The sequence below is a fragment of the Rhinopithecus roxellana genome, chromosome 7, assembly GCF_007565055.1.
Source record: "Rhinopithecus roxellana isolate Shanxi Qingling chromosome 7, ASM756505v1, whole genome shotgun sequence".
In the NCBI taxonomy this organism is placed as follows: Eukaryota; Metazoa; Chordata; class Mammalia; order Primates; family Cercopithecidae; genus Rhinopithecus; species Rhinopithecus roxellana.
This window is the reverse complement of record NC_044555.1, coordinates 45,194,282-45,205,036: the sequence shown is the minus strand read 5'-3', so window position 1 is coordinate 45,205,036 and position 10,755 is coordinate 45,194,282. Positions and strand designations below refer to the sequence as shown.

The window sequence follows — 10,755 nt, the reverse complement described above, 5'->3', positions numbered from 1 at the left end:
TAACATAAAAGAAAAAAGAAACTGATCAAGACAGCTCTGGCTTTCCTGTCATTCTTATTCCTGATCACTTAGCCCTTGCTAAGTTCGCGTGTTCCTCCACTACACCAGCGGTTAGAGCCGACAGGGAACGAGGGCTTCGGGCAAGTTCGCGGGCCACACCCCTCAAAGCCGGCTGCCTCTCTTTATTGGCCTGAGAGCCTGTCACTCCAATGTGGCTCCCACTCCGGTTAACCATTCATGTAGTTTGGTTGCGTCTTGGCGTGTTTAATGTTGCCAATAACGAGGGATTTTTTTTTTTTTTTTTTTTTTTTTTTTTTTTTTTTTTTTTAGAGGAGAGTACAGGTCGTGCTGCAATTAGTTCATTGAAAACTCATTTGCTCTTGGAGCAGTCAGGCAGTGACTGCCTTCGGCTTTTTTTCTGCTGACTAAGATCTCCTATAGAGAGCTACAACAATGCCCAAAAGAAAGGTAAGTGAGATGGAAAGACAGACGGGGAATTAGCTGCTGAGTTACCTATTTCCTAATAGGAAGAATTTATTTATTTGTTTGTTTGTTTGTTTGTTTTTTTAAGCTTTTTGGCTTCTTCCATTTTGTGATGTAATGAAACGGAAAGGGGGAGAAGGGCAAAGAACAGTCGGTGTAAGGTTTAGGATGGTGTTGCATGCAACTGGTAGTTCACTTTTGGAGTGTTTTGTTTAAGGGGAGAATCTCTTGAAAGGTGTCTCCATGCTGAATTACAAACAGCCATAGCGCTGTGCTGTCGCTTCCTACCCCAACCCCCTTCCTCCGCTTACCCTATTGGAGAACACTTCTCCCAACCACACTTCAGTATCCTCCTCTGCCACCGGCTTTTCTTGGGGAACCGTCCCGTCTGCGGAACGAAAGCTATGTCTTTCTCCTGTATTTGCCTTTGTTCTTCCCGTTTTCTTTTTTCTTTTTTTTTTTTTTTTTCTTCCCTCCTCCACTTCTTGTCAGGCCAGATGGCTATGCAATGGTAATCCTGTGCCATTAGGCGGCGCAGACTTCAAACTGTCCTAGAGAACAGAGATTCACCGCTGTAATTAAAAACTTCAGGGGTGAGAAAGCTGGACCTTCCCTAGCTCTTTAGCTAAAGATGGGAAGATTATAAGGAAACAACGTCGGATAAACTTGCCGATGTTGGGGTAGCATGAATTTGTTGACTTTAGTAATGCAAAATTGATCTGAGCCTTTCGAACTCCACAGGTCTTCTGCAAACCCTCACTTCACAATTCCTGGCTCCTTTCAGACAGGAAACAAGTTCACGCTCGGCGTTTTTTTTTTTTTTTTTTTTTTTTTTTCTTAGTCCCCTAGAAGTGAAATCGAACGCTGTTTCATTGCTTGGTAAAACCGTAAAACACTGTGCTAACTTAAGACATTATGATTGTTTCTGGATTATTCCTATAAACAAGCCCACCTTCCTTATTCCTAAAACATAGAAATAATACTGAAATTCCTCCTTGCTCTGTGATTGTATGAATCGTGCAATAGCTTAATAATTCTCAGGCTAAAGGGCTGCTCAGATATGGAAAGCAACTGTTTCTAATCACCATCCCCCCTTCCTGAGATTCCCGCCACTGTGCTTTTCTATACTTGTGCAGTAGGTCTTGCTGTTTTGCAGAGCTGACAGCAACCTTAAAGCAGGTAGTGGCGGGAAGTTTTAAAATCGGCGGCCAGTGTCTTAGAATAAAGCATTGACTTTGTAGCAAAGAGGTCTACCCCACAAAACACTGTGGGGGCTGTAATTCTTGCATGCAAATCTTGGAAAGAATAGTCCAGAGTCAGAGGAGAGGTTAAGATAGGTACAATTGCATGGCAAACATAAGGCAAGAAAGGGAAGTTGCATGAAGCTCCGCCTTCATTTGACCCACTCCCACATTTTTGGCTTTTACATTATCTAAAGCAGGTGGATTTCAAAATTACAAAGGTTTACTTTCAGGAGATGCAATTTACACAAAAGGATGAAATTAACTATCAATTGTGTAAAAGTATGTCTTGTGCATGCAGTTGCATCTTGGCGCACATTAGTAAAACAGCAGTATGTAGCATGGTTCCTAAGAAACAACACGTGTCTATTTGAGCAGGAACCCAGGAGAAAGTAATAAGCAATTATATTGAAATTTGTAATCCGCAGGCAGTGTTTTCTGATTTATGTGTTTATATCAATGACCTTATTTCTGTGTGGTTTTCTCCTCTGTGTAGGCTGCAGGTCAAGGTGATATGAGGCAGGAGGTGAGTTTCTTTAGTCTTAGCATCTATTAGGAAAAACCACTTGTTTTATAAACTTGACACACATAAGCAGCTAAAAAATAGATGCTGGTTGGTATATTTGTACAATATGAGTACCAATATGGTATGCCAGTGAGTCTCAAAAATACATATCTGAATTTCGGAAGATAGGACTTTTTTAAATTGCCATTCAAAATAAAAGAAAAGGCTTTTGCACTTTTTTTTAATAGAAATGATGGTAAGGAAATATTCTTGACAATAGAGATGTGCTAATATTTTATTTGGGTGTTTTGTGGGTTAGACTATCATTTTGGTGTGTGTACTTTACAGGCTTACATGTTGCTTATTTTAGAAAGTTGAGGCTCTAAATGTTCACGTATTTGAAACATTTCTTAACGTACTATATAGTTTTTGTTGTTGTATTCAATATATATTGTTCTAACTCTTAGAGTATGCCACCTTCTGTATGTCCTACAAAGCAAGAATCATTGTTGTGTGACAATTATATTAAAGAAACCTCTCAGTTTACCTTTATGGCCTTAAAAATGTTTTGGTCAATGCATATTATTAATTTTAATCTAATTAATGCACAATAAAAATATACTGAGTGTGAAAAAGTGTATATATCGTAAGTATTAAAAACTGCAAGCTTCTTGGAATTTAAGACCTTCTTGTGCTTGTTCAGATGTAGAGAGAACTTATTCCTTTTAAGCAAAATAATTGCTTTGTCATTTGGCAAGAAAAGGCTATATTTTCATTTCTAAATGTGCTCCTTGTTACTAGCTACTGTGTTAATTTAGCCTAGCCACTTAAGCTTAATTTGGGACTTTTCCTTTAGTATATAAAGTGTTCAGAGGAAGGAAAAATCAAAACTTATATTTCTCTTGTATTTTCTAACCAAATTCACAATTGCTTCCTTAATGACAATATTTATGTATTGTCATAAATATTTTGACCTCAATAAAAATAATTATAGCTTTTGGTATCCATAATTCACTTAACAGAGTTTTGTTTTTAACTTATAGCCAAAGAGAAGATCTGCCAGATTGTCTGCTGTAAGTAATCTTTTCAAAAAGCAGCCCATGTATTATGAAATGTCATTTTAAAATTTAGGGAATCCTAAAAAATTCAATACACGATTTATTTTTAAAGTTTTAAGAAAAATTTTTACACCAAGGAAATGTGTTTTTTTTTTTCTAATGCTCATTTATTTTAATTCAGAGGTTGGATTTCCTTTTTAACGTTCTTTCTTCAAATGTGATTTTTTTCCTTTTCTTTTCCTTTCCTACAACTTGATGCAGATGCTTGTGCCCTTTACACCAGAGGTAACGCCCAAAAGAACATCAAGTTCAAGGGTAAATATTCAACTTAGAATATTGAAATAAATTTGCTTTTAAAAAAAAAAATAATTTTTGAAATGGCATACAGCTGATCATTTTACTTTGCTTATATTTTGTTCTGTTAGTAATATATTATATTCTTTCATATGATACATGTACACCCCTTGGGTGGGGAATATTTGCTCCTGTTTTATGATTGTCCACAGTGTTTTGACATTTTCATTCGGTAGAGACAAAACAATTTCAGTTGGATAGGCCCATTAAATGTACATGCCTTTGCTATCATATAGTGACAATACTGTTTCCCTGGGAAAACAAAAGGTGAAAACAGTAGTAACCCCAAAGTTGTGCTTTGTAATAAAAGTATTAACTAACATTTGATAATATTTTACAGTTGGCAAAGTATATATAAGATTATATATAATTATTTACATAATATATATGTGAGATGTATTTGCATATGTTAATTTCAAATGGAAACAGTTGATTTTGTATAGACTTATATACTCTGGTGTTGTGGCTAAAGGCATGTAGAAATAGATACAATCTCAATATTTAGTTTACTGTTAATTGCTTAATACATAAGAATATTGGTTGAATTCCTGAAATCATAAAAGGTTAAAGCTATGAGAAACATTAGAGAGCATCTAATCCTATCACTTTGTAGTTGAAGAAAATATAAACTGTCATCATGCTCATAAATGAAATCCTTTGTTAAAAAATATTGCAAAACTTAGGGCAATTGAAGTTTTAGTAATAATTGATATATTTAATGGTGACAAAAGAAGGTGTTTTTTCTGCATTTTACTTTTCAAATCCACTATTATGTCAGGTTAAATATTCAACTTTTAAATTTTTAAAACAGTAAATACAGCGTATTTTCTTTTAAAAGGAAAGTAAGTCCAGACATGGTGGCTCACGCCTGTAATCTGAGTACTTTGGAAGGTCAAGGTAGACAGATTGCTTGAACACAGGAGTTTGAGACCAGCCTGGGCAACATAGTGAATCACCGTCACCACAGAAAATACAAAAGTTAGCCGGGCATGCCTGTAGTCCCAGCAGCTTGGGAGGCTGTTGTGGGAGGATTGCTTGAGCCTGGGAGGAGGAGGATGCATTGAGCAAAGATTGCCTCACTCCAGCCTGGGCGACAGAGGGAGTCCCTGTCTCAAAAAGAAAGAGAAAAGAAGAAAAGAAAAGAAACGAAAGAAAAGAAAAGAAAGAAAAGAAAAGAAAAGAAAAGGGCTAGACTAAAACATATACTATGTAACCATAGACTTTACCCTTCTTGGCTGTTTCTCATGTGTTAAAAGAGTAATAACTTATATCTATAAGTTACAGTTTCTAAAGCTTTTTTTTTCATGTGTTTTCTCATTTTCTCCTGATAACATCCCTGTGAGGTGGGTGGTATTAGTCTCTTTTTATATCTGAAAATAACAGCCTCAAAGATACTTATGCCTTTGCTCAAGATCACATCACATAAGTGGCAGATCTAGAATTCAAACACAGGTTTTCTGGCCCCTCAATCCAGTGGTCTTTCTATTACATACACAGGTAGGCAAAAATTTTTCTTGGTAAAGTCGTCATGAATCAGGGCATTCCAAACTTGTAGATACAAAGATTGAAACACTTACATCACCATAAGGTCTTTTAAAAATATATCTAAATTGATGTTCTCACTAACAGCATTTCTCTTAATTATTACCAATGGAGGCTTAACAATCAACAAAACCCTGTTCCTTATTAATTAGACTTGACAAAAATAAACTGACCCTCTCTGGTCAGAGGGAACTAATTGATCAGTCTAACTTAATGCCAGCAGTTTGTCCTTGGCAGCAACTAGTCAGCATTCTAACTGGTTGCCTCTCATCTATATCACTCAACTTAAAAGAAAATTTATTTTATTTGTATCAAGGGAACATTGTGCATTTTTAATGCTGTTTTAGGCTTACAATGAAACTTACAATGAAGGTATTATATGATAATTTTATTGATATCAGGTTTATATGTGATACTTTAAAGCATTTGCATAAATTATTACAATAGCTGGTAAAATAATTGTGACCATTTAATCAACACAGCAGTTAAACTGTATATTTACTTTTATTGTTTTATATTGCTTCGCAGAAAATGAAGACAAAAAGTGATATGATGGAAGAAAACATAGATAAAAGTGCCCAAGCAGTTGCTGAAACCAAGCAAGAAGCAGTTGTTGAAGAAGACTACAATGAAAATGCTAAAAATGGAGAAGCCAAAATTACAGAGGTTATCTTCTAATGTTAACAGTTTTATCTATTTGAAAGTTTAGCAATGGGTACAACTGAAAGAAATCCTATTTGCCTTTTAGTTTACAAGTTGGAAAAAATTAAGTGAGCCGTGGTTCAATAGTATAATGGTATCTAAGGGGAAAATAAAATTAACTTAAGATATGAGAATTTTGAGGGACCAGTAGTGCAAGCAGTGGCTTAGCATTGCTGCTACTAGAACAATGCCAATGATTATGACTTAGTACTAACATAACCACCTTCTTATTAAATACAGGCCAATCTTTATTCATTTTATCAGCACACAGGCTATTTGTAAATCCCTTTTCCAGCATTTATGACTCTTTTATTTCCTCTGTAGATGGCAAAGCAAATCATTATATAAATGTTTTTAACGTTATTTTGCATATTTAATGCATACAGCATTTTTAGGTATTGTAATAACACACTGAAAATGGGATGTAATCACCAAATCTATAAACCAAACGTATGCAAATATGGAAAATCTTTTGTAAGTTATCTTATAATATCTGGTATAGTGCTTTTCAAGTAATTTTTACATAAAAAACAAATATCATTATTATAGAAACAAAATATGTTATTTTTCCAAGGACTATATTTTGTTTACATGCATAGTCCTCATTAAGAATTGCCGATATAGAATAAATACATGTCATCCTTTAAGTATTTACTTTGTGATTCATATTTGAAATGAAAATTATTTATAAGTGTTTCTGTATTTATTGTTTCAAATATCTATTTGTAGATATTTCTGTGGACATATTTTAGTTAATCTCATTTCTTAGAATGTTTTCTCATAATGTGATATTTAGCAGGCTTCTTTCACAGGAAAATTACTTTCTTTAAAAGAAGTATTAGTCTTTCTGTGAAATAGATGTAATCCAGTGTAAATATTTAGGGGAAATGGTTCTAAATTTACTAACAGAATCTTTTTTTTTTTTTTTCACCATGCATACAGGCGCCAGCTTCTGAAAAAGAAATTGTGGAAGTAAAAGAAGAAAATACTGAAGATGCCACAGAAAAGGGAGGAGAAAAGAAAGAAGCAGTGGCAGCAGAAGTAAAAAATGAAAAAGAAGATCAGAAAGAAGATGAAGAAGATCAAAACAAAGAAGAGAAAGGGGAAGCTGGAAAAGAAGACAAGGATGAAAAAGGGAAAGAAGATGGAAAAGAGGATAAAAATGGAAATGAGAAAGGAAAAGATGGAAAAGAGGAAGATGCAAAAGAGAAAGAAGATGGAAAAAAAGGTGAAGACGGAAAAGGAAATGGAGAAGATGGAAAAGAGAAAGGAGAAGGTGAAAAAGAGGAAGAAGATAGAAAAGAAACAGGAGATGGAAAAGCGAATGAAGATGGAAAAGAGAAGGGAGATAAAAAGGAGGAGAAAGATGTAAAAGTCAAAGAAGATGAAAAAGAGAGAGAAGATGGAAAAGAAGATGAAGGTGGAAATGAGGAAGAAGCTGGAAAAGAGAAACAAGATGAAAAAGAAGGAGAAGGAAAAGAGAAAGATGAGATCAAAGAAGAAGATGGAAAAATAGAGGAGCCGCAGAGTATTGTTTAAAACTGCCCTATATAGTTTCATAATTTGTTAACGTGTACCTTCATGTTGTAAAGTTAATAGAGATAAATATTTTTATCAAAAATTTTATAAACACAGTCTTTCTTTAGCATTGATTTAATTTCAGAACATCTTCATATTGATTATTAGCCATAAAGTTTCTAACATGAAACATTTATCTATAAATTTTGTGATTATAGTAGTGGAATATATAGAAAAAAATATGCTTTCAACTTTGCGAGTGAATTTCGTGTTGTGTAAGTTATGTGTCAAATCTTTGAATTTTAATTTTACTGTTTTATATATGTGATAATTTCATAAAGTGAGGGATCCCAAAAAAAGAGTTGCATCCAACGTTCTTGTTCTCTAGGATGCTTTTATAAAGAAGGTGAACTATTTTCATGTAATGCTAAGAGTTAAACTTATCTTTCCCAAATATAACTTTATTATTAGCTTGGGAAAAATGAAATTGTATTCGCATTTTTAAAATAAATACATATGTTTATTTCAGAAGGGCAGTTTTGATTATATGTGAATGCACAAATTTTACTGGATTTATCTTAATAAAAAGACTCTGATGATGATTGTGTTTTGTTATATCTTCAAAAATGTGGCTAGTGAAATATTATGCTTAATTTTTTTCTATTGTGGTTTTCATGAAAATATTTAAATATTCACTGACATAAAATTAATATAACATAAAATTCACCATTTTAATTATAATAAAAATAATAAAGTATGTAATTCAGTGGTTGTCAGTATATTCACAATGTTGTGTCCACTGTTTAATTCCAGAGCATTTTTATCACTCAGATCAGAAACAAAGCACCAGTTAGCAGTCTCTCCCCATTTTCCCCCAACTTATCCCCCACCTTCCATCCCTTGGCAACCGCTAATCTGCCTTCTGTCTCTATGGATTTGTCTATTCTGAACATTTAATATCAATGTAATCACACAATATGTGTGTGGCCTTTGGTGTCTGGCTTCTTTAACTTAGCAAAACGTTTTCAGGTCAATCCACGTTCTAATTTGTATCATTACAGCAGGTCTCAATTTTGTTCAATGCTGTTTGGTTGTAATGTTGATGAGAAAATAGATTCCCAGCCGGGGCCACTGTTTGTGGAGTTAGCAAGTTCTTGCTATGTCTTCATGAGTTTTCTGCAGGTATTTCAGTTTCCTCGTCCACCCCAAAGAAGTGCTTAGGTTAATTAGCATGCCTAATGATCCCAGTATGAGTGAGTGTGTGTGTGTGTGTGTGTGTGTGTGTGTTCCCTGTGATGGACTGGAGTCCTGTCTAGGATGGGTTCCCGCTTTGCCTTCTGAGCTGCTGAAATAGGCTGCAGCGATCCACTACTGTAAACTGGAATAAGCATGTAAATAATTATCTTATTCTTATTAATTGTTCTTAATTGTATGAATAGCTTATATTTATTTCAGTGTTTAACATTAGAAGTATTTTAGCCTTTATTTAGAAGTTTGGTGATGCTGTGACCAGAAATATTTGGTAGGAACTTAACTCTTATCTATTTCAATTAGCCTATTGATAAAATTGGTTTCCTTATGTGTCGCTTAACTTAAAATTACAGTTTCTAAAAACCTGTCAACGATGTTAAGTGAGGACTTACTGTACTTTATTTGTTCTAATGGCTGAATAATACTCTGTTAATATACCACATTATGTTTGTTGATGGACATTTGGGTTTTCTCCATGTTTTTTCAATTATAAATAATAATGCTGTGAACATTTATGTGCAAGTTTTTTTTTTTGTGGTTGTATGTTCTCATTTCTTCTAAGTATATATCTAGGAGTGAAACTGTTGGATTTTATAATAGTTCTATGCATAAATTTTTGAGGAACTTTTGGACTTTTCCAAAGTGTCTTCAGCATTTTATATTTCTACTAGAAATTTATGAGTGTTCTAATTTCTCCATGTCCTTGCTAACACTTATTGCATGTTTTTTGTTACAGCCATTCTAGTAGAGTGATTTGGAAGTGATGCAAATCATGTGATCTTGATTTGCATTTCTCTAATGATGTTGAGCATCTTCTCATGTGCTTGTTGGCCATTTGTATATCTTCTTTGGAGAAATGTCTATGCAAATCATTTTCCATTATTTAATTGGGTTGTCTCTTTAGTCTTGAGTTCTAAGATATGTATATCTTTTACATACAAGTCCCTTGTCAGATATATGATTTGCAATATTTTTCTCCCATTCTATGGTTTTTGTTTTCTTGATAGTGTCCTTTGATACACAAATTTTTAATTTTTATGATCATTTATTTTTTCTTTTTTTTTTATTATACTTTAAGTTCTAGGGTACATGTGCATAACATGCAGGTTTGTTACATATGTATACTTATGCCATGTTGGTGTGCTGCACCCATCAACTCATCAGCACCCATCAATTCATCATTTATATCATGTGTAACTCCCCAATGCAATCCCTCCCTCCTCCCCGCTCCCCATGATAGGCCCCAGTGTGTGATGTTCCCCTTCCCGAGTCCAAGTGATCTCATTGTTCAGTTCCCACCTATGAGTGAGAACATGCGGTGTTTGGTTTTCTCTTCTTGTGATAGTTTGCTAAGAATGATGGTTTCCAGCTGCATCCATGTCCCTACAAAGGACGCAAACTCATCCTTTTTTATGGCTGCATAGTATTCCATGGTGTATATGTGCCACATTTTCTTAATCCAGTCTGTCACAGATGGACATTTGGGTTGATTCCAAGTCTTTGCTATTGTGAATAGTGCCGCAATAAACATACGTGTGCATGTGTCTTTGTAGTAGACTAATTTATAATCCTTTGGGTATATACCCAGTAGTGGGATTGCTGGGTCATATGGTACATCTAGTTCTAGATCCTTGAGGAATTGCCATACTGTTTTCCATAATGGTTGAACTAGTTTACAATCCCACCATTTTTTTCTTTTATAGCTTATGTTTTTGGTGGTGTATCTAAGAATCTTGTCAAACCCTGGGTTACTAAGATGTACATATATGTTTTCTTCTAAGAGTTGTATACTTTTTTCTCATACATTTAGGTCTTTGGTACATTATGTGTTAATTTTTATATATGAAGTGAAGTAGGGATCAATTTTCACTCATTTACATTTGGCTATCCATTTGCTCAAGTATCATTTATTGAAAAATTCTTTCCCCATTCAATAGCCTTGGCACCTGTGTCAAAATCAATAAACCATAGACGTATGGGTTTATTTCTGGACCCTGAATTTTGCAACGTTGACCTATGTCAATCTTTATGTCAGTACCAACATTTTGATTACTGTAGTATTAGAGTAAGTTTGACATCAGAAGTGTCAGTTCTCCAACTT

At 34.3% G+C, this 10,755-nt stretch overlaps 1 protein-coding gene across 1 annotated transcript; it reads left to right on the top strand.

Annotated features, from left to right (window-relative positions):
* Nucleotides 1–334: 334 nt before the first annotated feature.
* Nucleotides 335–8,005, top strand: HMGN5 (high mobility group nucleosome binding domain 5). Its single transcript, XM_030933677.1, has 6 exons — nt 335–468; nt 2,221–2,250; nt 3,273–3,302; nt 3,549–3,602; nt 5,712–5,849; nt 6,828–8,005. Exons 1-6 carry the CDS (start codon nt 454–456, stop codon nt 7,422–7,424), a joined length of 864 nt encoding a protein of 287 aa, XP_030789537.1. The 5' UTR covers nt 335–453; the 3' UTR covers nt 7,425–8,005.
* Nucleotides 8,006–10,755: the final 2,750 nt, after the last annotated feature.

Bases quoted from the DNA above. Each gene is read 5' to 3' on its own strand.
- HMGN5 (XM_030933677.1), top strand. The intron at 3,603-5,711 runs GTAAATATTCAA...ATTGCTTCGCAG, and splicing joins AAAGAACATCAAGTTCAAGG to AAAATGAAGACAAAAAGTGA. The intron at 5,850-6,827 runs GTTATCTTCTAA...CCATGCATACAG, and splicing joins GAGAAGCCAAAATTACAGAG to GCGCCAGCTTCTGAAAAAGA.